Source organism: Mustela nivalis, assembly GCF_964662115.1.
Source record: "Mustela nivalis genome assembly, chromosome: 11".
NCBI lineage: Eukaryota > Metazoa > Chordata > Mammalia > Carnivora > Mustelidae > Mustela > Mustela nivalis.
In genome coordinates, this window is record NC_139030.1 from 102,048,380 (window position 1) to 102,075,689 (window position 27,310).

Below are 27,310 nucleotides of genomic sequence, written 5' to 3' on the forward strand. Positions count from 1 at the left end.
TAGGTTCAGCTGCTCGGGGCTGCTCTGTGCAAGAGAACCGCTCAAGCTGGGTTGCCAGAAAAAACGTTCACGTTGAGCTGGAAGTCAGCGTGTGCACTCGAGAGAGGCCAACCAATCTGTAGGACATGGGGAAGCTGTTGCAAGTAGGGCCCACACTGAGCTGCCCTTAAGTCAAAGATAACGGGATTTGGGGTTCTTTGGGGCTTGGGCTCCCCAGCGTCCATTCTCCCTTCCCGAGGAAACCATAGCCCTTCCTACAGGCCCCTGTGCTTCTGGGGAACTGGCCACACCCCAGCTCCAAGGCTGGGATCCAACCAGTTTGTATTAATTAGTAAACCTTCTTTGCTGCCCCTCCCCCATTTTGCTGATTGGCTGAGTGACAGGCCTACCAGCAATCTGGGCCAACGGTTTTCCTCGCAGACTTCTAACAAGGACACGTGCTCCATGTGGATGGTACCTGGACAGCGTCTCTTTTCTTCGGGACAGTGCAGGGGTTGGACTTGAACCCTAGGAGCTAAGTGGCTATTTGCCACACCCCTGAACACGATGTCAGCCTCAGGAGGAAGGATTGCTGAGCTAATGAAGAGAAATGAGCTGGAGTCTGGACCAACCTGGACCCAAGGCATTTGTTGTTGCTGGACTTTTCGGTCACTGAACCAATAAATTGTCTTTATTGTTTCAATGAGGCTGAGCTGAGGTCTGTTTCTTGCGACCAAGGCTTCCGAATTACCATATGGTGTCTAAGATGATTGGGGTGCACACCCATTTATATGTGGGGCAACAGACTGGCCGGGGCCATTGTGAGGCATTGTTTTTTTCTGTAAAGGTACTTGTCCTAAGAGCAAGAGTACTGGGGAGAGCTCTGAGCCACACTCCCTCCAGTTTGCTCGGAGGTCCTACACTGAAAAACAAAGTGGGCATCAATAATAAAAAAGAAAGCCAGCCAGGTGTCAAATGCAGCATATTTTAATTTGTTTCAAATAAAGCAATATATGTATATATATATATTTTCTTTTTCAGAAAAACACCAGGTGTTAAATTCTACAAAAGCGCATGTGTCTTCAGCAGATCATGGTTGTCTGATCGGTAAGTTTTTTTTTTTTTTTTTTTTTTTCCCAACATTAACTCTCTAAAGACAATCAATGGACTGACATCACTGCTACAACACAGGTTGCTACTGAGCCTCTGATCTGTAGCCACATCTTGATTTTCCTAACAAACGAGTAAATACTGCTGGGCTAAAATGCTGCGATGTCTTGATGAGAAAAAGCATCAACAGATCAAGCAAAGCCATGAAAGTTATGAAAGCAAGCTAGAGCTGATTATTAGAATTAGTAAAAATGATTAAGAGAGGATGACACAACCATACAGGGTCTGTATATTCTGATTGACTCTCTTTCGGCAGCGGATTGGGTCAGCACCTCGGGCAGGGAACCAAAACTGAGTGAAAACTGCTTTTTTTTTTCTTCCTCCTCACTCAGGCCACCAACGTCACCGCTGGGACTGAGAGGACCGTGGCGTCTGTGGAAACTTCTATTCTCGTGGGGCAGAGATTGCACTGTGAAACCCTAGCGACGTTCCCCCGGAACGGCCTGGCCTCTGAGTTGTCTACAGCGTGCTGCCTTCGCCGGGGCTTCTCCGAATGGGCTGGGGCCTCGGGGGTCTTTGTCCCCATGGGGGCTTCTTGGTTTTTGGCGCCGCCTTTGTTTTTGGGACGGAAGCCATTGTGCGGCTGTCTTCTGTGTTCATGGCGGTTGTTGCCCTTCGTCATCAAATCAGCTTCATTTCCACCGCCCTGTGGCTTGGCAGAGCCATTCAGCCTGTTGTTATGGTACTGAGGATTAAATCTTCGTCTTTGGCTAGAAGACCCATTCTGCACAAAAAAAAAAAAAAAAAAAAAAAAAAAAAAAAAAAAGAAAAGAAAAGAAAGAAAGAAAGAAAAACGAAAAGAAAAGAGATGGGTATTGGATGGCACCAAACTCCAGATGACATCAGGGAAACCAAACCTCTAAGCCACAGGTAACCTTTTTCACACCCTAGAGGACGATGACAACATGCAAATGGGGTCGAGCTGATACAATCCTCAAGCTTAAAAAAACAGCAGACCGTCTTGTGAGTGGAACTCCAAGAAAATTACTGATGTTGGAAGAGAGGTTTCAGAAGTCTAAGAGAGACAATGCCAGAACCAACGAAACCCCATAAAATACACTGAAAATATCATGGAATAAAATGTTAACACAGAGGCAGGACAATGGTAATTCTCTACCGTGAAAATTTCTGGGACCTTCTAAATGGATTAGGTGTAGGAATTCTCATTAGATATAGAAGCAAAATGTAAAATTCTGCTTAAAATTCAGTTTGTAAGTTTTCTTCTCTAAAGTAGCTTTTCTATTTTTATCTCAAAACAACTATCATAGCTTAGAAACATCATCTTGGGTAAACACAAGGCTGAGGTGTATCTGGTAGATCTTGGCAGGGTGTAGAGGTGATGTGAATTTTCCTACAGGTGATTCGTTCTTCTAATAAACTTTTCAGAGTTCTCAGCCAACATGAGTTCTGAAGCATCATACTGAAAAACTGGCACCCTTCAACAAACCAGCAGCCACGAATGTAAATGGAAGAGTAGAGAGGAAGCAACAGTCAGTGTGTCTGTCCCTGTACAAGGGAAGGATTTCTGAACTCCTCGAGGTCAGTAACAGCCAACATTCACTGAGCGCTTGTAGCATGCCGGGCCTCACGCAAGGGGCCATCTCGTGTATCCTCACACTGACCCTTTAAGATAGTTGCTGTTACTTCATTTTACAGATGAGGATAATGAATATAAGAGACTTGCCCAAGGTCTACAGTTAGAAAACGATAGAGACATTCCCATTTCGCATATGGTCTTCCTGACAAGATCCGTAAATAGTTGGTTCCATGAATAGAGACCTTAACTGAAAATCAAACATCTATTATTAAAATGTGTGATTTTATGGCTTATAAAGATACAAAGTTCTGAATTTGTGCGCGGTGACTGGATGGTATAGGTTTAGGGCAGACCCACCCCTCGTCATGTAGGACCCGGGCAGTAGTACAAAGGCCCATATAACCGCACGAGTGAATAGTGTCTCTTCCCTGCTCTGACTCCTTCCCGCGTTGTGAGTGGGCCTTGCACGCATGAATGTGGGCACTCCAGCCTGCTTCAGCTTCGTCCTCACCCCCAAGTAATCCTGCTCTGGACCTGGGGGTGTGCACACCGGTGGTGTGGTTGGCTCTCAGGGTGCCATATCCAGGAAAGCGGTCCAAACAGACCCTAAGAGCAGGCTTGGGGCCATTTTGGGACTAGAATTCAGGATCTGGAGTATTTGGAGCACTTTCCAGAAGGGAGAGTACCGATTCTGAGTCCTGGCATCTCCTCGGGCTTGCTCCATAGGGAGGTCCGTGGCTGCGAGAGGGCCAGGAGGGGTTACTCCCAAGTGTAGGGCCTGGCCCAAGGGCCCTTCTTGCCTAGGTCTGCAGTGTTCTGGCTTCTCTGTGGAAGAATATTTCGGCTTAAATGAGCCATCGCCTGAAATGTTTTACTGGAAATGGTAACAGTGAGCTAAAAAAGTATCTATGTTGCTCGCATTTAATTTGGCTTCTTTTGTTTTTAGAAAAGTGAAAGGGAAACCCGGCCTAAATTTTAGACTTACTTTTTGTATGGGGTTTAGTAATGACCAAAGAACAAATGGTGTGAAGATGTGTTTAGATGACAAGAAAAACAGACCTGATAATGATCTTTAGCCCATGAATATATGAAATGCTCCTTGTCAAAGTGTTCTTTTCACGTTGGGAAAGACGTCTGGGCCCAGAGAAATGCCTGTCAGTGTCATTTATGAGAAGGCTAAAAACCCTAGACCACAGAATCCAACAGGGCACCTGCTGGAAAACCAGGATTTGGGAATGCTTTAAAGAAGTCTCTTTACTTGAGCTCTCTTTCTTAGAGACCATGAAAGCTGTCTTTATAGCATGCCCAACGTCTGTATCATCAAACCCCATGTCTTGTTCATCCTCTAATGACCAGGGGGAAATCGCTTCTTAGGCATACAGTGGAGGAGCAGAAGGAAAGAAGGAAGACTGACCTTTGGACGCTTCTATTTTTAGGAGCCACGGCAGAGAGGAATTTCCAATGTCATTTTGAAAGATACTCTCTTTACCGAAAGCCCAGAAGAAGACAGGGAAGTTTGAACTGACTTTGGCCTTGTGCTGAAAAACTACACATAATTGGGAATTCAAGGAACTTACAAGACAGACGCCAGATTTCCTTTCATCAGTAGTGTGAGCAGGTACGGAATCTTATTCCCATGTCTGGGGCTTGGGGGTGGGGTGGGGGGTGGGGGGGTGTTGTGGGGAGTGGGGGGGTGCAGGGGTGTGTTGGGGGGTGAGGGGTGTGGCTTGAAAGGCACAAGAAGGGCTGGCTCCTTCAGGCGTATGCAGGCCACCTCATCTGCCTGGAAAAGGGCCTCTGGAATGTGTGTGGACTGACCAGGGGAGTTCGGGGAGGGCCCCCGGGGGCCAGAGGCCTCCCCAGCCCGGCAGGTAGTTTCGTCCGGGCACCAGGGTCTGCGGGACCCCCGGGGGCAGCGCACGCTGGCCTCCCTGCACAGGCTCACCTGCTTATTAGCTGGCACGGCCTGGGGAGAGCTGTCGGCAGCGCTGGGAAGGTTGCTGACCATTTTGGGGGTTGCGGCTTTACCCTCCGAGGGCTTGTTGTGATTGGTCGATTTTCGGGTAAAGTGACTCTGTTTTCCAGAGGCTGCTGCGTGGGCGTTCAGCAGGGGCAGCAGGGAGCTGCAGGGCGTTCTTGAGGAATAGCTGTTCTTTGGGTGTGTGACTGCAACGAGAAAGCGCCTGGCGTTACCGGCTGCGCCATGACCCCTCCCGCCTCGGGAAGCCCTTAGCAGACGGGAGACGCTGGCAGGAGCTTCAAAAAGCATATATATATATGCGTGCCTGGGTGGCTCAGTGGGTTAAGCCTCTGCCTTTGGCTCGGGTCATGATCCCAGGTTCCTGGGATCGAGCCCCACATCGGGCTCTCTGCTCAGCAGGAAGCCTGCTCCCCAACCCCCCATCTGCCTCTCTGCCTGCTTGTGATCTCTGTCAAATAAATAAAATCTTTAAAATACACACACACACACACACACACACGCATAAATATATGTATATATACAGACACACAGGAGTTTCAAAACATGTACATGTATATATATTTAAGATGTCATCTGAAAGGGCACTGTCCTGTCTGGGAGAGTCACCGGATGGTGATGACAGCATCATCATACAAGTTGGGAAACACTTGTCGGCAAGAAGACATATCTGAGCGACTGTAGTGTTATTCCTTAGGCTAGGAACCGCAGAAGGAAGAGAGACAGCGGAGTCTCGAAGTACCCTCTCGCGCCTGCGCACAAGGGTGATCTGCCTCTCGGCTTCCCTGTTCCCAAGCCCGGGCCTGCCGTCTGCTCGCTAGACCAGTGGGGGCTGCGGAGACACAGGAGGACCAGGAGGCATGTGGACACGTGGATGTTCTGCTGGGTGTCAGGAATTTTGTCACTTTGGGTCATGCACGTTCTGTGATGACGGAGCCAGGCCTGCCGGCCCAAACAGGCCCTAAAGCACTGTTTATGTCCCACGAGAGCCACATGATCGGGCCTCTTTCCTCGATGCCATTTTCTACAGCTCATCTGCAGGTGGGTCCCGAGTCAAAGCTCGAGTCAGTGCCTCATCACACAGATCCCAGTGGGCTGGGCTCTTCAATGTTCATGATCCCCAGCCCCGCCGGTTTTGAATGAGGTGGTTTGGGCTGGGATGATTTCTGTGTGATGATCCTGAGTCCGGGCTGGAGGGAACCGCTCAAGGATGAAGTTACGACCTCCCTCTCACCGTTCACCGGAATTTGACTGCCGTGCTCGGCAATCAGACCTTTGAATCTTAAAATTGTCAACAATTTTTTAAAAGCAACGTTCTGTGCTACCTGTATTGGATCGGACTTCATCCTTGGGTTTTTCCAGAGGATCAGCAGTGACGAGGAGGGATCACAGAACATTAGAAATGGGAAGGACAGGGATGCATCTCTAGTCCCCTTATTTGTAAGTAAGGTGTGACAGCCCATTGGGGACTGTCCCAACGTGACCAGGGGATTTCAGTGGCTCTTGTGTTCACTAGATACAATTTCAGCGGGGAGGGGGTGGTCATTATTTCCTACAGCTCAGGGATGACTGGTTCATTAGCTGTGGGTTTCCAGTGTGTTCTCAACAAGGCTGAGCTGGAAGGAGTCCTCTGTTGGACGACTACTGTCTCCAACAGGGGAGGCTGTCTCTCGTGTGGACACTTGCTGTTTGGTACGGGATGGTTCCTTCCACGAGATGGCCCTGGAAGTGCTCTGGAGGGAAGGGGGTGAAGCTGCACCAACCATCCCTCCTCAGATGGGGACAGTCACTTGGCCTCAGGGTCTCACTCATCACCAGGCTGAAGTGGAAACTTGCATGGACAATTGAATGGCCAACTGTGAACCCACTCATTTGTTTTTCAGATGGGGAAAATGGGGGGGTAGAGAATGATAAATGGGTAGATTATGACACGAGGGAGGGAACACATAGAAAAAAAAAAAAAAGGAAAATAATTGAAAAGAAATGCATTGGGAGGGGGGTTCCCGGATGGCTCAGTTGGTACAGCATGTGACTCTTGATCTTGGGGTTGAGTTCAAGCCCATGTTGTCTATAAATATTACTCAAAAATAAAATCTTAAAAAAAAAAAAAGACATTCAGTCAGAAAATCAGATAACTGCTAAAGATACGTGAACAAGAATGCTCACAGTGGTGTTATTTTACAAGACCAGTGCTCTTAAGCCCTGAGCTATGGAGCCCACAGTGGTGTTATTTTAACAGTGAAAAAGTTGGTAGCAACTGGTCCACAATTAGGGGACTGGTTGTGTCAGTTATATTCATATAAATTATGAGTTAAATGTTGACATGGAAAAATCTCAACCGTATGTTGTGAAATGATAAAAACGAATCAATTCCTTTGTATTATGTAGTATAGGATAATAAATTATAACATACAGTATCATGAGAGATGTAATATTTGACTTAACCCAAGTGAAACGTGCATAGAAAGTGTGAGGGATACACAATGGTAATGGCATGTTCTATTTAATACAGCTCTCTAATTTTTAGATCAAGCTTCTATTTTTTATACTTGGGGGGGGGAGGCACTTTTGACTTTGAAAGCAAAAGTGCAGCCACGTTGCAAATGTCCAGCGGACTCTGAGGTTGTGGGGCATTCACGTGCCTCTCCAGTCCTTCCTTCCTCCTTGTCCCCACCCTGAACGCCATCTCACCCGCCATCTCACTGTCCGTTCGCGTCCCCACCCGCCCCCATGGGTGGCTGGAGTAGGAGAAAAAAGAAAGATCAGCCAATTTTGTTGCACATTAACTGCTCTAATTAAGGCTTAATAGCGAACAAGCCTAAAGCTAATGGTTGAAGTGAAGTCCTTCATTATCTGCAGACTTCCCCCGGCAAGCACACAGAACCCACCAGGGGGAGAGACTCAAGGCACAGCGAGCCGTTCACAGACAACAGCTGGGCCCTTTATGACCAGAGCCGATTGTCCCCAGACTTGTTAGGGAGCCCAGCTCTCAGGGTAACAGGTCTCCGTGGAGCCAGGCTGGTGGAAATTCAGAAAGGCAGTTTATCCGGCGGTGCTTAAGAAAAGTTTGCAAAAGATACAGACTAGCTGACCCGTTCTGTTCTGCTTCATAAATCCCGGGGATTTACGGACGGGCAGTGGCATTTGAAGACTCTAAGTTCAAATCTTGACATTTCTAGTGACTTGTGTCGTGACCTTAGATCATTAAATCTCTTTAGACCTTGCTTTAACCCCCGTGGGGGACCGCACACCTGACATTTCCGATATCAACTCCAAATAGCACCGAGCTTAACTCACACAGAATTATTTAGCAAGTCCGCAAAACTCACTTTCTCCGCAGAGCATGATTTGGGCCTTTAGCTGCTCGATGTCGCAGGAGAACCGGGCGGCTCTCCCGAGCTCTTCGTCGTATTTCCGCTCGCTGACGAAGTGCTGGAGGAGACAAGAGCCCCACGGTTACGGGAGTGACCCAGGCACTCAGCGGATTCAGTCGCTTTGCCCTTCAGCGGCCGCTGTCCCTGCTAACCAGGAGGCCGGGCATGCCGGCTCTGCCCCTGGGAGGTTCCGTCAAACCGGGCCTGGTCTGACTTGCCTGGAGAAACATCCATCACCTTCTCCTTTCGGGACTCTGTGAGCGTTTTGTCTTTCTCCTGCCCAGACCTGGAGAAAACTGTGATCCGGCAAAATGTGCATCTGGACTCCCGTGCTTAACTCTCAGCCCCCCTCGCCCACCTTCTAGCATGTTCTGTCCCGTTACAGATTTTGGGATCGCAGGATTGCATTCTGGCAGTCTTTCTAATTTGGCCAATGACTTGCTAAGGTGTCACCCACTCTTGAAAGAAGACACGTAATCCTTCCCCATCCTAACAGGGAAGCAGGACACTCAAAAAGGCTTTAGTAACTAGAAAACATTATCTTGAATGGTAGAATTTCAAGTGCTGTTTAAGGAAGTAGGAAAGAGATTACTTTTCAATTCATTTAAAATTAAGATCTGTGTGTAGATGACAGAGTGAGATATACAGAAATAACTATGACTCAGTCCCTCCTGAATTTGCCAGAGAGTTTACCACAAGACCAGGGAAACAGATAACCACAATACGAGGTAGAACGTGGTAAGTGCTTGAGGAATACAAAAGAGGAAGAATGATTTCCTCCTAAGGGGCATAGGGGAAGTGTTACGTGAGAGGGAGCATTTGTGCTGGAACCTTAAAAGAAATATATTGATCACTTACCAGACGTGGACCAAATTCTTAACAGATAATCTCATTTTCATCTGATCGTATTATTATGAAGTCAGTTCTGTTATTATCTCTATTTTATAGAGAGGGAATCAAGGTTCTAGGAATCTGAGAGGAATTTAATTTACCCAAGGTCACAGGAGCTGGACTGTTTCGGCCTGAAGCCTGTGCTGTTAACCATTTTTTGATGAGTTGCATCTGGGTAGGCAGAAATGAAACTTGGAAAGTAAGCAGATGTCACCAGACCTGGAGCTGGCAACTTCACCTTCCTCCCTTGGGCACAGAGCTTGGAAAATATATATATAAATAATGGGGTCCAGCTCTGGATTTCATTCCGAGGGGAGGGTAGGCCATAATGGGGGGAGGAGGGCAGATCTGCTCTGGACTGCGACTCTGGTCTTAGGGTGGCCGACCAGGCTGGAGGGAGACAGTGGAGGCAGAAAGGTGGGAAGACATTGCAAGGGACTGGTTGGCAACAAGGAAGACCAGACGAGAAGGGAACGGCCATCAGGACTTCTCAGGACCCTCAGAGGAGGTCCTTATCCCCAAGGGGCTCCCTTTCATGCTTAACCAGGGCAGAGGGGACTGAAGTCATTTGCCACTTTCTGCCACCCCAGCAACTTTTATGCCTGGATGAGCAGACGGTCCTACTTAGAAAGCGAGTAGCAATTGTGTCCTCAAAGCACTCTAGACCCTAGAAGCTGGGAAGATGCTGATGCTGAGCCCATGTGTGTATGTTCAGGGCACTGGGGAAAAAGAAGAGGATAATGGAAAATGTAGAAACTGGAAGTTCCCGTTTTGTTGTAGACACTTGTTTTTGCCCTTTTGGGAACCTCTCTCCTCCTGATAACTGTATCCCAATGCAGTTTCAAAGATCCCCAGTGTTGGTGGGTCAGTCAAGGCCTCCCTTAGCCCAATGGTGTCTGTGATTCAGGCTGAGGCCAATCAGAATCTCTTTCTTTGGGACGTGAATCGGGTGGGGTGGCACAAAGGCTGATGACATCTAAAGGTCCCCCACTCTAACGGCGCCCTGAAGAAAGTCTGGTAATTGCAGCTGTCTACGTCACCCAGGAGGCTGCCTGGGTTTCTGCCCAAGTGTAGCCTGGAGTCCTCCGATCACACTTTGGAGAGCTGCACTCATTTTCTTTCAACTTCCTCTTATTCTCGAGGTTAGCCAGGGTCAGCTTCTATCGCTTGCCACTATAGAGATCCAATAAATACATATCTGTGGGTGGTCTTCTTAATAAAAGGGCAAGTCAGCTAGAAAAGGATACAAGAAAGAAGTCGCTGTGTATTATGTAAGCTTTAGCATCCTTACTGTTCTACCAGGTTCACACTCGCTGTGTGTCCCCATGTCCGAGTGCTTATATACATACACCTGAATTACATATGGTGAAAATAATATCCCCCATTCCAGCTCTAATTCGTGGTTGAATACATTTTATTTGGGTCAGTCTCTACTGACTAAGAAAAGAGCTCGTACTTCTCCTCTGTAATAATATATCCCTGCAAACCATAGTAGACTTAAATACAGTGATTAGTGGGTTCTTTGCCCTTCTGTATTCTCTAGCTCAGCACTGGGAAAGAACATTAAAGCTGGGTGCATTACATCAGATCCTCAGAGAGCCGCACTCTATCGATGCAAAACAAACGTAATGGGGATCAGATCTCTGGCTCCGGGTTCAGGCTGTGATATTTTAGAACTGACCTTAATTTCTGCCCTGAGTTCCGCCAGCTGCATCTCCGCCATCTGACTGGCCAGATCCGTCAGTCTCTTTAGTTCTTCGGCTTTCTTCTGACGAGCAGTCAGGATTTCCACTGCCAAATAAGAAAGAATAATGCATTAGGGCCAGCGATCTAAACATATTAAATGACCTGTTTCTTGGGATCGGTTCTCCCTCCACGTACTGATCGCTCTGTTGGACCATGACTAGGTTTTCCGAGTTGGTTACTGAGGTGGGTTGGCCCTCGGTGCTCGGGACTGATCACTTCTGTATGTCTTATCCACCAACTCCTCAATCAAACACGGTCCCTTTGGACTCACTGTACACCCACGGTCTCCTTTGCTTTCCTCACCGCCGTCTGATCTCACTTCCTTAATTTAGTCTTTGCAACTTGTGCATTACTCAGAACCACTATCACCAAAAAAAAGACACTTGGTGAAATCCTGTCTGAATGATATCGCAAAGATAGGGAGGCCACTAAGCAAAAACCATTCTCCTGGATGTGCCGGACTATGAAATTCTAACAGCGTCAGACCTTCTGAACTTTACCACTTACTCATTGAGAGCCATTAGCTGTATCATTGGAATGTGACATTGAAGTTTTACTTTATTAGCTTTTTGTGAGCTAAAAAATGCCTCTGCTTTTGATACTCCACAGATCTGTTTCCATTTTTGCAACCAAAGAGAAGTTCTAGACCAGAGTGCCTTGTTTTAAGCGTCCCCCATGGAAAAATGTCCAGGGTGAGTCAAAACCCGCTTGGACGGGATTTGTGTATCCTCTTTAGCATCCGCGCAGAAGACACCAGGGAGTTTTCCGTCCGGTGCCACATTTCACATGTCTGTCGGATGGCCTGAAGGTTCAAGCAGAGGTAGCAGTCCACAGGTGAATTTGTGTGCATGTGTCTGTGTTTCCCAAAAGATTCTACAGCTAGCTCAAAAGCAATGCATACAATCACATAGAGTGAGATTTAAATACGAAATTTCCTCTTCCGAGAGATAGCTTATTCTCTAACTTGAAGTCACAGACGAACTGCCTTCCTTTCTTTTGGACAAGCATTTTGAGTTATGAGAAGAAAGAAGTCCACCCAATGAAGACGCTACACATATTGGAGTTACATTCCTTTCTTGGCTGAACAAAAGTCAACTGCTTTATTAGACCAGATTCACAGCATACACGCAGAGCCGAACAATGATTTCTCACCGTAAGGGTTCTTAATGTATAAATGTCAAAAACAGCCACTTCAAAACCCCTCGAAAAGTTGAAAAGCAATCAAGAGTTAAGATTTCCTGCAAACTATAATCCATTCTACAGACAGAGAAACATTATCACTAATGCTGATATGAATGTTGAGATGTCGATAGAATCAGTAATCTGTAACTCACAAGGTCTAATTGTTGGCTAAACTCCTCTAATCATGCTCTGATTATCCACCAGGACTCCCCTTGCCTCCCATTTACAAACCCATGTAGCTGAGCGGAAGCTGATGTGTGCCGGTAGTCTTTCAGGACACAGGGGAGCTAGTCGAGAACGAGTTCCCATGATGGGTGTGGAAAGAATCCATCCAAGTACAGACCCCGTATTACTGAATGATGTCCCAGTTACCCAGTCACACAAGAGGGCACACAGAGGTGGCCTACTCTCATGGGTGGCCACGGAGTACATATGTTTTGTTTGGTCCACACTTTACTTATACAAATGAATTGTCTCCATTTAAAAATTAGGAGATTTCACTCAGAAGCCGGACTTCTGGCTTCTCCTAAAATATTGGAATTTCTGGCCACAGTTGGCCAACATGTGGCAACAGCTGGCTACTCTTGAGTTGTCACCCTTTAGGGATGGAGCATGGCGCCCATAGTGCCGTGGTCACTCCCTGCCCTGCCTGGCTCATTAATGATCCCAGCCTGGCCCCTGGAAGCATCTCCAATCACGGCAGAGGCTACACTTACAGTTTTCCATGTCCACAATGCCTAGGGCCTGGTACAATGTGGGTGCCCAGTATGTACACTTGCTGAATGAGGGACTGAACGACTGGGTCAATCCATTATTTAAAAGCGGTATGCGGGGCGTCTGTTTGGCTCAGTGGGTTAAAGCCTCTGCCTTCGGCTCAGGTCATGATCTCGGGGTCCTGGGATCGAGCCCCGCATCAGGCTCTCTGCTTAGCGGGAAGCCTGCTTCCCTTCCTCTCTCTGCGTGCCTCTCTGCCCACTTGTGATCTCTCTCTGTCAAATAAATAAATAAAATCTTTTTAAAAATTAAAAAAAAAAAACACTTATTGAAAAAAAAAAAAAGCAATATGCGAGGTGCCTGGGTGCCACAGGAGCTTAAGTGTCCAACTCTTGGTTTTGGCTCAGGTCATGATCTTGGGGTCATAAGATAGAGCCCCCTGTCAGGCTCTGGGCTTAGCACAGAGTCTGCTTAAGACGCTCGTTCTCCCTCTGGCCTTCCCCTCCATGAGTGCGCGCTCTCAAACAAATAAATAAGTCTTGGGGGGGGGAAAAAAAGAATACACAAAGAAGGACAGAAGTTCTTTTTCTAGAAGGACCACTGAGGCATGTTTAACATTTATACCTTTGATTATTCATGTATTTGCCATAATTCAACACAGGAATGAGACTAAATCTGTAGCATGAAAAAACGATTCTTGAGCAGGGAGTTGAAAGAAAGTGCTTTGCTCTCGCAAAGATTAAAAAAAGAAATTCCGAAGGCCTATACTTGGTGAGCCGATGGTAAAGGGGTCAGCAGACCCTGAATGACTACACAGTGAAACAGATCTGACTTTTCTTAATGGATCATTTGTGGGACTGGTGACAATTAGGCATAATTGTACTTTTTGAGAAGAATTTGGGCATTCGCACAAAAGATTTTGTAGAAATAGATATAAATGGGTCCTGAAACAGGAATGCAGGTGCAAAATCACCAATAAATTCTGAGTTTACCCGCATGCAAATGTGTATGAAAGTGAATACTTTTGCCTCAGCCAGTGTTGGGATGAGTTTTACATACAGTCTCATTAACATCTCAAAGCCTTTCATTATGAAAAAGCCTTAAAACTAGAGATCTAAAGCCAATATTCTGTGGGGACACTAACAGGTTCACCTCAAAAACATCAATCACAGAAACAAAAAGCAAAAACAAAACCAGACCAGATCCTAAGATTCATTGATCCTCAAATTTAAAATAGAATAATAAGGTATGTTTTGAAAGCAACATCCTTTTGGAAATCTGTAGAGAGACAGTTTCATGCAGCTTTCATTTTCACTGCATTTGGGACTTCATTAATATTATTTAGGTACTTTTTATAAACACTATCTGGTAGGCTGAAATCCACTTTCATAATAGGATTTATGAATTCCTTCAAGTTTTTGGAACATGCAGGAAGCTGGCTCTTGTTGCATGAACCATGGAAAATTTTAGGGCTTCTCAAATAATACCCTTTAGCAGAGGATGGGCTTGAAATCCTGGGGGGAGGAGCTGGGACACAAAGTTTGTTTCAAGCACGAAGATACTTTGATACTTTTACCCTCCTACTGTTCTGAGTCCTTCCTTCACCTCCCAATAGATCTGCGCTCCTGTTTATATGTTTTCTTCCCGTATCTCCAATAAATTTGATGCTCCAAGAACACACCTATTTTGGTCTTGAGTTCCTTCAAACAGTCTGAGACCATAGCCCTACAACAGCCCTACAACATGTTTTGCTTCTTCATCTATAAACGTAATAATCATATTACTTTTAGGGCTACTGTGGAACTAAATGAAATAACCTACGTGACGTGTTTAGTACCATACACTAAAAAAATGCTAACCTCAAATATTCATAAAGTGAGATATGTTCATCTAGAATACACTTCCTTTGTTTTTGTTTTTTTTTTTTTGCAATTACTAATATTGGATCCCACAGCCAAGAGACACTGAATTAATTACAATAATTCACTTAACAGATATTATGAAGTACCCACAGTCTTCTCAGCACTACGTCAGGCGCCATGACGGACAGAGGGGCTTATGTTATAACTGAGGAAATAAGGTTTGTAACATGGGCAGCCAACAGAAAATGTGGAAAGTACTCCGGAGACCATAGATGAGCCATCTCAAGACAGTTCACTTCTTAGTGGAGGGAAATCCAGTGGTTCCCTCTGCCTGTGGAGACACGCCTGTGTCACCTGAGAGACGCTGTTGAGGTCCGTCGGCTCCATTTTCTGGCGGTCATGTGAGGAGGCTGGACTGACCCCTTCACTAGTGAGTGCTTTTCCCTTTTCGTACACATACTGGGTCAGGCACTGTGCTAAGTGCCTGGCATATATTTTCCCCTTTTATCTTTACAGTAACTATTTGAGATGATACTATTCTTATTCCGCCTCTTCTGAGAGGTCAGCGTGGATGTTGAGGAGCTTAACAAAATGGCTCGAAGGCACACAGCCAGTAAACAGGTGGAATCTGGGTTGGAACTCAGTCTTGCTTGTCCCCAGTGCAAGCAAGATGGCTTCCCCGGGGCTCTGGGCAGTTCTCAAACTAGGAGACTTGGCACCAGTGACTGAATGAAGTTAGACAAACCCTACCAACCAATCTCATGCTTTTAGCAGCGTAGCTAAAACTCCGTGTGTGTGCAGGTCCCAGAGTTTGCTGTTTGCCGTCAAACCCAGTTTGTGATATGCGAGTGCACAGTAAATGTTTATTAATTGAGTGAATTTTAAAAACGGGGAAGCTCTCCAGAGATGCTCCAAATCCCACAAGTCTTGGATCCCAATATTATTCTCTCAAGAAGATAGAATGAGGGGCGCCTGGGTGGCCCAGTAGGTTAAAGCCTCTGCCTTTGGCTCAGGTCATGCTCTCAGGGTCCTGGGATCGAGCCCCGCATCAGGCTCTCTGCTCAGTTGGGAGCTTGCTTCCTCCTCTCTCTGCCTGCCTCTCTGCCTACTTGTGATCTCTGTCAAATAAATAAATAAAATCTTAAAAAAAAAAAAAAAAGAAGATAGAATGAGCACGTGATATCTGAAGTCTACTGTTAACCTCTTAGGAGGGGATGTGCTAGTAACTTTGTATCTTGGTGCTAGAGATCCTTTTGTGTCTGTGTTGGCTGCTCACATTGTTATCAATAGGACATGAAACTAACAAGAAAGAATATGTTATACCTAAGAAATAGGGAAAATCCCCCATCATGTGGAAAGAAATAAACATATTCATAAGAATAAAATACTATTTACTTTATAAAATAAAAACATTTTATAAAATAAAATAATTTCACATACAAAGGGATTGTGTAACTGCCTAAATATTCCACAGCTGAACCCTGGATCACATTTCATTTTATTTTATAAAAACTTGCTGTTATTTGAAATGCTCAGACGTTGCTTAAAATCATTTTTTAAAAATTGTGTAACAAAAATACCAATCGTTACTTTTCACAAAGTGACTACTGAATTACGACCAAGGGCCAGACAAGAAAAATAGAAAAAGAATGAAAAATTTGGTCGGATCCTTCATTCTGGTAAAAAGAAAGGCACCACTGTTGAAGGGGAAGGAATTAGGTTCTTGGGGTGCAGAGTCACTCATCCAGTTAGTGAGGAAAAATCTGGGTAAGGATAAAGAATTTAAAATGCACAGGAGAGGGGCGCCTGGGTGGCTCAGTCAGTTAAAGCCTCTGCCTTAGGCTCAGGTCATGTTCTCAGGGTCCTGGGATCAAGCCCCACATCGCATCGGGCTCTCTGCTCAGCGGGGATCCTGCTTCCCCCTCCCTCTCTGCCTGCCTCTCTGCCTACCTGTGATCTCTGTGAGTCAGATAAATAAACAAAATCTTTTTAAAAAATTTAAAAAAAAATGCATAGGAGATAAGAATTGTAAGACTAGATCCCAGGTGAAAAATGTGGTTTTAGGGTTCTCATCAATGACACGGGACTGCATTTGATCCTAAGAGAGGGCTTAGCAGCCGAACCTGGGGCTTGCTATTGCCGCTGACAAAGCAATCTGGTCTCACAATGTCGCACCCGTGAACCCCAGCCTGTTTGCGGGAGTTGAAATCTGTCCTACTATCTGTTGACTAGTTTTACGACCATTGGACAAACTAAGAACTAGAAATAAGTATAAAGAGAATACAATAAATCCAACCCAGGGTATACGAATATTTTAAGACTGTCTGAGGGTGTTTATTATTTAAACAGGGTATTTGGGACATTAAATAGTCTCATTTGTGATTTCAACTTAAAACCTGTCATTGATTTTCTTGCGAGGTGTTACGCTGGCAGCTGTCAGCAGATATGACTGAGTCTGTAAACAGAACCGGGAGTGTTTTAAGAAAACTTCACTTAGTACATCTCTACGTTTGAATTATTAAACTTATAAGAGCTGTTTAAAAGCTTGGAACATCTTGCTTTTAGGCTGGTTCGGATGCCGGCATCCGAAGTGCTCAGAAAAAAAGGCAGACGCGTTTAATTTAAAGATGTGATTCGAAATGTTAAGGGGAATTTAAGTCAAGTTTCAAATGGACAGTTTTCTTAGAGGAATGTGATGTGTTAAACTTGAGGTAGCTGAACCTAAGAAAGAACAGGGAAACGTATCGTTTTAAGGCACACAGCAAGATATGGAAGTTGCAAACGCATAAAACTGATGTTTGAAAATTTAATTCTAAATTCAATGTCATTTTGAACCCAAATACCTGTAAGTATCCCTTTATACGCCCCCAATTTTAAGTAACTCAACCGGACACCTATCCTGCTGAGTACCTGCTCTGCTGTGTGCTCCTGGGGCCACGCCCACACGAGGTGCCCAAGGTCTCCAGGGGCTACGTGACTTGCCCAACGTCCCAGAGCTCATTAGCCAGGATTTCGGTGTGAATTTTAGGACCTTTCTCAGAATCCATATCACTGCCAGCGGACCTACAGATTGCTTCAGAGTAGGAGGCGCCTAACCAAACAACCGTGTGTCTACTTACTGGCTTCTTCTTTAACTTTATCCATTTCTGCCATTAATGAAACTTCTTTGTCAATGATGCTGGGAGGGGAAAAACAGAAACAAAAGCAAAGAATGCTTAATCAAAGAGAAACTTTTAATAAGCACTGGAAGCACAAGAAAAATTATTTTCATTAAACAAAATACAAAATTACCATAAATATTTCTATGTTACAATGCCAGCAGCACCCTCTGCCTTTCCAAAAATGAGGCAACACGGAAGGGTTGCTCCCAAGTATTTCAAAGTGACATCTGCTGATTAAATCATTGTCAGCAAATCTTAAAAAAAAAAAAAAAAAAAAAAGCCTTTTCCGACTTTCAGAATTGTGCTGCTTTGAATTTAAATTTGGCAGTACTTTTGCCCTATGAATTCTGAAGTTCCACGACTATATGAAGAGTATTTGAAAAGCCGGGGTTCAGGGGATCTAGGCCTGTAGTTCTCACATGCCTCTGTGCGTTGCTCCCTCAGATACTGGCTGGTGGGCGGGGACGTGGGCCCATCTCTGATGCAGATGGCCCTGGGACCTGCTTTGAGAAGTAGGGCCTGGATCAGTCCATCTACAGGTTCTATAATAGAACTCCATACGTTCTCATTCCCCCAAAGAAGCATTTCAAGTTCAAATTAACTTTTTCCCCCACACTGTATTACTTTTTGGTTAGTTCTTTGCATAAATAATAATCTGTCCAATAGTTCACTTCTCTCCCATCCTGACTCCTAGTTCCCCTCACAACAGAACACAGCATCAGAATCCCCTCATCCAGGTGACTCTTGAACAACACCTTGAACTCTGCAGGTCCTCTTATATGCGTGTTGTTTTGGGTAAACACAATAGGATACCACAAGTGTATTCTCCTTATGATTTTTGCAATAACATTTTTGCGTCTCTAGCTTCCTTTATTGTAAGAACATACTATGTAATACATATAACATATGAGATGTGTGAATGGATTCTTTATGGTATTAGTAAGGCTACTGGTCAGTAAGAGGCTATAAGTTAAGTTTTGGGGGGGTCAAAATGGTTATACACAGACTTTAGACTGAGTGGGGGGTAGGCACCCCAACTCTCTCCCCTCCACTGCTCAAGGGTCAGCTGCATATCCTTTCACAGATTTTCATGTATAGATAAGTATAGATGCGAGGTATTTTTAAATTTTCATTTCAACCATCAATACTTCAATACATATCTCGCAAAGATAACGACTTTGTTGGGACTACAACCATAGTATTACATAGTATTACAAAGTATTACATAATATTACTTTATATTACATAGTGTTTATATTACATAGTATTACTTTATACTTTTACTACCATAGTATTACATAGAATACTAGAATACCTAAAAACATTAACAACAATTTAATATTATCAGGTATCTACTCAATGTTCAAATTTCCCTACATATTTGTTCCCTATGTATTTGTTAACAGTTTGTTTGGGCCAGGATCTAAGTAAGTCTGGCCACTGCATTGGTTAATTGTCTAGGAAATCTGTTTTTATCTCTCCACAGCCTGTTTGCAACTCATTTGTTGAAGAAAGCAGGTTGTTTGTTCTGTTAAGTTGTCCAAGGTTTTAATTTTGCTGATTTGTACTGCATGGTATTATTTTACCCATTCTTTAAATTTTCCTATGAATATGGTATGAGATATATACATCTGATTAGATTTGCTTATATTTCAGGAAGGGTACCTTATGTTACCTCCTTCCACCAGCAGACATATAACGACCCAACGCAGTTATAAATATTCCTTTTAAAAAAAACCAAACCTGAACGTATTCAAATTCTTACATCTCATAACAAATTTGTAGGAAATACAAAGGGCGTCTCTATTTTTTTACGATTATCAGCAGTCACTGATGATGGTTACCTGGATAAATAGTGTTTTAAAAATGGGGCTATTCAAATTCTACTACTCCTTATTCATTTATTTACCTTGAAGTCTTGCACAAAGAGAAACTTTGCCTTACCAACTATTCGGGTTAACATGTAGTACAATTTATGTAGGTCAGCAGGATAAATGCTGGGATATCCGTTTTCCAAATGATATAGCTGGTTCCCTGGCCTCCCTCCGCAGAAACCAATGAGATTTTTTTGCTTGTTTGTACAGTTTGTGAACTCATAATTAAGGTGCTTCAATACATGGCAGTAAGCATCTGTAGTTACTACCTTTCTGTTCCAACCGATATGTTTTTCCCCCATCAGGTGTACTTTTAAAACTTAAAGTGTATTTAAAATTTATTTCCTCTTAGGACGAATATTTTGTAATATTCATATTTTGTAAGATATGTCTATAGGAGTTTTGGGCTCCTCATCCAGACAATAGAACCTGAACACTTGGTGAGTCAGGACTGTGTGCTGAGAAACTCCGCTCGTTCCAACGAGGAAATCCCAAGGGAAAGAACCGACCGGTCCATCAGGATACCCGTAACTTCTTTATTGACATTAAATACGTATGATGTCAATGTGTTTTAAACAGAGGAAATAAAAGTCTTCATCTCCCCTCTGTCCCCGTGTACTTGGCTCCCTTCCCTGGACGTCTCCACCAACACCAGCTTCTTCCATTTCTTCCCAGAGACCATCTACTCATAAACCAGCATATGTGTCTTAATCATATGAAATGCTGAGTTAAGTCAAAAGAGGCTTGTGCGCCCCTGATTATAAGGTATATTTAGCTCCTCTGTCAAGTTCACACATGTAGCCAAGATGGGCCAGGCAACTTTTTGTGTTTGTGTTTTTGGGTTTGTGTCTCACCCGGAGAGGGCAGTTCCACGTTTGCCTAGGAAAGGGAGGCTAACGGATGAGCTGTTAGAGAGACAAGGGGAGAACCTAGAAATCTGGAGTCAGGAGCCCCAGTCACAACGATGCGACTCAGCTTCTCTGCCTGGGAACACGTTTTGAATTTGTATCCCCTACAGAAAGAGGCCAAAGAGGAGGGGAGAAGTCAGCAAGAAGGGTGGGGACCGTGGGGGGTCAAGAGCCGAAGAGAGACCTCAGCGGTGGTGGTGGTTGGGGGTGGGGGTGAAGCACAGGAACTTCCAGGAGCCACAAGGCCGAAGGTGTACACGGCCTGCAGTGTGATGTGAGCCTTCCGGACCGTCACTGTGCGGGGCGCGGACGGTCTGAACGCGAGCAGGTGCGCACACAGACACCGAGCAGGGGCCGCCTTCCACGTTTGGGTCAGTATGAGGCTGAACAGATGAAGGCGACTGAGCGCGAGAATATCCGGCCCACCGTCCCCCCTGGATCGGACACAAATCTCAGGGAGGGATGTGAATTCCACTGGACACCAACAGGAGTGCCAAGAACTAGGGGGCGGGGATACTGCGGCGGAATCGTGCGAGCCCGCAGCTAACTTCGAGCTCCCCGTGCACCTGCCGGCTGCAGCGGGGCGCGCGGGCTTAGGCCACAGCGAGCACGGGAAATGCGGGGACTCAGAGAACATTCAGCCGTGGCACAAGCACTCGCTGGGCGCCTGCCCCGTGCCGGCAAGGGTGATGGGGCAGAGCAATGCAGCTGGGGAGGAAGGCGCCCTACCATCCCCGTGGAGCCCACTGGCTTTTCGGGAAAGGGGAGAGGAAGGTGAGAGGACCTGCCGGACTTACTGGAGAAAAAACGGAAAACCAGCTGGAAAGGGAAGAAAATGATGATGGTAAGAAATACCTCCATATCCCCAACCCCCCAAAACCAACCCAAAGGCTTCTAATTAGAGTCGCTGGGATCCGAGAGCATGCAAGGGATGAACCAAAGGAAATCCATGCCCAGGATACAGGAGTGGGTGTGCTCAGGCTTCCCCAGGGTGAGTGCCACGGCAGCCTGGCTGGTCCTCCCACCCACCCAGCTCCCAGACAAGGCCCGGAGCCTGGAGGCTGGGAGCCCTGCCGCCTGTGTGTGTGTTGGGAGGGGAGAATGGAGGAGGAAGGGGCCTTTGCTAATTTCTTTGCCAGCTGCAAGATCGGGGTAAATTCTTGTTGATTAAGTTTGTTCACATAATTATGTGCCCAGAGAGTTTAACAAGATGGACATCAGGGGTATAAGACCTATCCTCAGGCCCAACACATCCTCAACAAAGCTAGATATTGACACAGTGGTTAGTTCGGACCTTCCGGGCCAGCAACAGGAGGGATGCAGGTTTTCACAGGAAACTGTTAATCTGCTTAATGCCCACATGAGTTTGTGAAGGCGTCCGTGAAGCTGGCATCAAACCGTGCTTCCACTCCTCTGGGTATTTCAACAAAAGACTGTCCTCAAGCGTCTCAGTAATTCAAGCATCGCTCCGTGCAACTACTTTCAAAACTCACATGCACGAAGGCAAGCCAGGGATCCCTGCTGAATCCGGACCCTGCGCAGAACGCAGACCAGGGTTCGGGGCCAGCGGAAGCAGCGCCCTCCGATCCTCCCTCCAGAATCTCAGTAAGCTACGCCTGAGGGTCTGTTTGGGCTTCACTTTAAAGGCGGCAGGACCGTGGAAGGGAAGGACATCATGGGAAGTAGACACGGAAGATAGAGAGGCGGCAGTCGGAAAGGCCAGCAGTGAAGGTCGGACAGCGAGGAGCCAGACCAAAGGAGGGAAAGAGGGAAGGCTGCGTCCAACACCTTCCAGGGCCTGGTGTCAGAGCTGGCTCCGTGAGCACGTGCCTCAGCGCCTTGTGTGAGCCCGGCTGGATCTCCTCAGGGGTCCTGGGACAGACACATACGAGTGCGCCTCCTGAAACACTCTGCAGGCTGGCAAGGATGGAGCGTGCTGGGCAAAGCCCTGGGTCAGGGTCAGCAGATACAGAGGCCCGGAGGGAGGGTCTTGAGAGGAATGACATCAGAGAGTTGAAGAGTCATAGAGAAATCACAGGCAGTGTCACAGACCACATTCCTACCAAGGAGCAGAAAGGTCACGTGTTTGCTTTTTAGGTACACCTGTGCAGACAGAGGTTAGCCCTGAGTTGCTTCAGAATGAGAGCTGATCATAACTAACACAACCTGAGTGCCTACTGTGTGCTAGGCACCAGCTTCATGAAACCCTGCAAGGTCTCTGCTCTGCTCTCTCCTCACCACAGGGCCTTGGCACATGCCCTTCCTGCTGCTGGAAGACAACTCTGCTCCCCAACCCTGCTGTTCTTTATTTCATTAACTGTGAGTCTTCGTTCAGGTCTCCACTAAGTCACCACTTTTTCAGGGAGAAACTCTGAGTTTTAAAAACTTCTGTTCAACTTTATGGTCTTAGACTGTTATGGGTTGCTCAACAAGACACTGCTCAGTAGTAACAATAGCCGAATTATGGAAAGAGCTCAAATGTCCATCAACTGATGAAAGGAAGACATAGTGTGTGTGTGTGCATGTGTGCATGTGTGCACATATGCACACACATAAAATATTATCCAGCCATCAAAAAGAATGAAATCTTACCATTTGCAACAACATGGATGGAGCTAGAGAGTATAATGCAAAGAAAAATAAGTCAGGCAGAGAAAGACAAGAAACATATGATTTCACTCATATGTGCAATTTAAGAAACAAAACAGACGACCATAGAGGAAGAGGGGAAAAAAAAAAAAAAAAGAGAGAGGGAAACAAACCATGAGAGATTTTTTTTTTTAAGAATTTTTTTTTATTTATTTGTTAGAGAGAGAGAGAGAGAGAGAGAGATACAGAGCGCAAGCACAGGCAGACAGAGTGGCAGGCTAGAGGCAGAGGGAGAAGCAGGCTCCCTGCCGAGCAAGGAGCCCGATGTGGGACTCGATCCCAGGACGCTGGGATCATGACCTGAGCCGAAGGCAGCTGCTTAACCAACTGAGCCACCCAGGCGTCCCACCATGAGAGATTCTTAACCCTAGAGAACAAACTGAGGGTTGCTGGAGGGGAGATGGGCAGGGGATGGGCTAAATGGGTGACGGGCCCTTGGGATGAGCACTGGGTGTCATAGGTAAGTGATGAAATTCTACTGCTGAAACTAACAGGACACTATATATCAACTAACTGGAATTTAAATAAAAACTTGAAGAAACTGCCCAACAGTGAAGAGCAGGAGAGACAACGTATTTATTTTTCTGTGGGATAACAATAATGAAACTTCTTAATCGTTATACTGTAGCGCTTGCATATAAATCACGTTTAAGCAAAAATTTATATCATTTTTGCCACTGATGGAATCTAATCATTTGAGACCTAAGCTTATGAATAACAGTGCAATGATAATCACTGAACCACACAGGGTTTGGCTCAGAATCAAAACAGATAGTTGATGTTTCTGTATGCAAATTAGGGTGGTAATAAATTATTGAAATTTGTGCTTTCCCTCACTGATCATCTGTAATTCCTGCTTTTGAACATTTTTGCTTTGAAACGGTAATCCTCTGTACTTGACAGAAATACAGAACTCTTTAACTAGCCTTTGACCACTATAAGTTCTCTTTTTTAGAATTCACAGTTATTTATTTGCTTATCTGAGAGAGAGAGAGAGAGAGAGAGACCACGTTCAGGGCAGGGGTAGGGACAGAGGGAGAGGGAGAAGGACAAGCCGACTTCCTGCTGAGCACGCAGGGCTCTATCTCAAGACTGAGATCCAGACCTGAGCCGAAATCAAGAGTCTGATGTTCATTCAGGTAACTGAGCCACCAAGGCACCCCCCTCCCCCCCACTAAACATTCTTTAAATGGTTGGATAAAGTCCTCCGGAGGGCACCAGACTCAAGACACATCGAACACGTTCTATATCAACTGAGCTCACATAAAACCTATGCTGACCTCACATGTTTCAGATGTGCCCTTTATCCTTCCCAAAACACATCTTCTCATTTTATCTAAACTGTCTGGATAGTAAAACTTTATTCTATTGCCATAAAAAAGCTTTTATTATTAAAGCAATAAGGTGTAAGGAGGAGATTACCATGGCAAAGCCCTTACGGTTTATTATGCAGTTAATCACAGAGATAAAGTGTCATTTTATAAAAATGTTTCTACTGTCTTGCTTCTTTTCTACAGAGGAGTTATAATAACAATAATAAAAAGAATCAGAAAGGCACTTTAGCAGGAAGAGATTTATCATTTTCTGCTCTTGAAAGATTTTTCCTTAAACCCGGAGACGAAGACACTGAGGGGCAGTGTCTTCCTTTGGAAGCAGGGGTGAGCCCCATCGAGTCTGGTGTCCTTCATAAATAAAGATGCTGGGATAGGGAGCAGCCCTGGGACTGGCAGTGGTTGATAAGCCGGCGAGCGGAACCTGCTCGTGGCTACTGAGGAATGAAAGCAGAATTTCAAAGGGAATTTCAAGAAATCAATCTGCAGCGGCAGCCAGATTCGATGTTAAAAAGAGTTAAAACTAGAACACATTTCATCTCGGTGAGTTTGCCTCAGGGAGGCTGCAGTGAGAAATTGCCGGGGACCATCTGATCCCAGACAATCTGGCTTCAGGACTTTCTTGTGGATGAAGAGCTTCTGCTCAGAGCCTCCTTAACTCCTCAGGTGCCAAGCAGGACAAAGCGGGGGGGGGGGGGCGAGGCCAGCATGTGCTGTCCCCCAGCCCCGCAGAGAGAACGAGATTATGGGAATGGCTCGGAGAAAGGATGCCCGTGAGCTCGGAGGTGATGCTCCGGTCCTTCCGGCCTGTACCGAAGAGCATAAAGCAGGCACATGAAGGGCAAAGCCATGAAGCCAGATTTCCTGTATGAAGACTTTCTCCTTCTTCACTAAGAGAGAGTAAGGTAAAATCATTGCCCCACTGTGGGCTGCGCTCCTGCCCATGGCATCGGGGGAAGGACTGTGAAGGCCCCGAGGAGAGCCGGCTGGGCTCCCGGCAGCCTCCGGGCCCAGTGGCCACCACGCGGGCCTCGAGCTGAGGAGCCCCGGATGATGGAAGAGGCAGCCTGTCTGCCCAGCAGGTGGATGGCAGAAAAACTCCATTTATTAAACATTTAAGGGGTACTATCCTGTTGTATGGATGCCATTCTAGTCCTACTCCCCAAATATTTGTGGACCCAAGGAATTCATGGGCCCAGGGTAAAACCCATTTCTTAACTGTTGCTGTGGTCAACAGAGCTTCTGTCTTGGGCCCAAGAGACACAGGGGCAGTGGGACCAACAGGTGCTTTCCTCGTCCTTGGCACAGAGGATTGGCAGTTCTACCGCGTACAACAGGTGCACGCGAACGGCGCCCGTGATCTCGAGTGCTGCCCGTTCCCCACTCCTGCTCTGTCTGCTCTGCTCTCTGAAGGGTCGCAGAATTCGCCCCCTACTCTCAAATATGGAACTGCGGTGTACGGATCATCGTGAGCCGCAGGCACTTGAAAAACAGCAACGCAAGGCAAGGCAGTATTTGAACTCTCCTCATCTGCTTCAAGACAGAGCCTCTAAGGAACTCAATTGTCATAAATCCCCCCCTGGAGGGTTCTGTCAACCCGGTGAGACTGCTGCCTTCTGTCACAGGACAGGAGCCTAGAAGTGGACACCACACTCAGACACACCGTTACAAGTGATCACGCCTCCCGTCTGTCCTTCTGAGAGTCCTCTCATCTTTTCTAGAATCATTTACTCTCCTCTGAGAGGCCTACACCTACCCCCACCTTGCCCCCATCCCTGCTGAAAGGGCATTTAATTCTGAATTCTGAGCCCCCTAGGGAGCTTCCTGACGTTTCTCTGGGTCTCTCCGATGTATACATGAGGTACACATGTTAATAAACTTTTGTTCGTGTTTCTTTTGTTAATCTGTCTTTATCAGGGTCTCGGCCAAAACCCGGAGGGTGGACGGGAAGTTCTTTGTCCTGCCGTCATCCCCATCTCGGCCCCTCTCCTGTAGGCTGTATGCTGCTTACTGGTGTCATGTGCTCTGTGCGACTCCTCTTCCCTCCCTTCCATGCGATCACGGCCCCCGAAGTCTACTGCAGACAGCTCTCGCCTGCCCTTCTCCTACCTGCTCTGGCCAGTTTCACTCCCCGCTCATTATCAAGTAGTTGGCTGAGTTTCATTCTGTGGTTTTGTGGGGATTCCTGGGTCTGTCGCCTTCTACTCTGTACCTTTTTCCATTCGATTTTACCAGCCCTTGGCTTCTTTTGTTATAATTGGAACCTTTCTCTGAACGCAGCTGTGGTGACAAACTGATCTTTTTAAATGTCTCCTGAATTCCACACGGTTATTTGGCAAACACGGCAAAACGCAACATACATCCTCCGGCAGGTAGACTGGGGTTGGGATACAGCCCTTCGAAGGGGTGCCATCGGGGAAACAAAGCGTCAGCGCCTCAGAGCATGAATCATGCTTAAATGACAAAGCAGCCAAAAGCCCTCTGGCTGTCAATGAACGCAGTAACCGCCGTCCATTTGCCAATCAGGCTGGGCCTGTTTTATTTCTCTTTTATCCGAAGTAATATCATCTGTTAACGCTAATATCTCTTGGTTGCGTATCTCATATTGGAATCCTACAATAATTTAAATCACAGTCAATGACTATTTCACCGCACTGTCTGAGGGGCACTTCTGGAGTGAGGCTCATGCAGATACAGCATAAGGACTGATGCCCAATACTTCTAAAATCCAGAAGTTCCTTAAGAAGCAAACAGTTAATTGAAAAAAAGTAAACCACAGAGATTCTTTCTCTTCTTGGAGTTTAAAAAGTGATGTGAGAGTTGCACTGTCCTACAAATTCTACCAATCTCACAGTACCACATGCTCAGCTGAAAAATCTCTCCTCCTTGTATACCTCCATTTAGAATTTTACGTAGGATTTCACTTAATAATATAATTTCTTGTCTTTATTAAT

General features: G+C 45.9%; 1 protein-coding gene across 10 annotated transcripts in view; it reads right to left on the reverse strand.

The window, feature by feature from the left end:
* Window positions 1-950: 950 nt before the first annotated feature.
* Window positions 951-27,310, reverse strand: part of SPATS2L (spermatogenesis associated serine rich 2 like) — a 164,477-nt gene continuing 138,117 nt past the window's right edge. For all 10 annotated transcript variants that reach the window (XM_082688969.1, XM_082688964.1, XM_082688968.1 and 7 more), the window contains 5 exons: window positions 17,553-17,611; window positions 10,611-10,720; window positions 7,994-8,096; window positions 4,632-4,852; window positions 951-1,873 (listed from right to left, as the gene is read on the reverse strand). In XM_082688969.1, coding sequence (XP_082545095.1) covers window positions 1,478-1,873; window positions 4,632-4,852; window positions 7,994-8,096; window positions 10,611-10,720; window positions 17,553-17,611 — 889 coding nt within the window. In that variant the 3' untranslated portion in view covers window positions 951-1,477. The remainder of the gene's footprint in view (window positions 1,874-4,631; window positions 4,853-7,993; window positions 8,097-10,610; window positions 10,721-17,552; window positions 17,612-27,310) is intronic.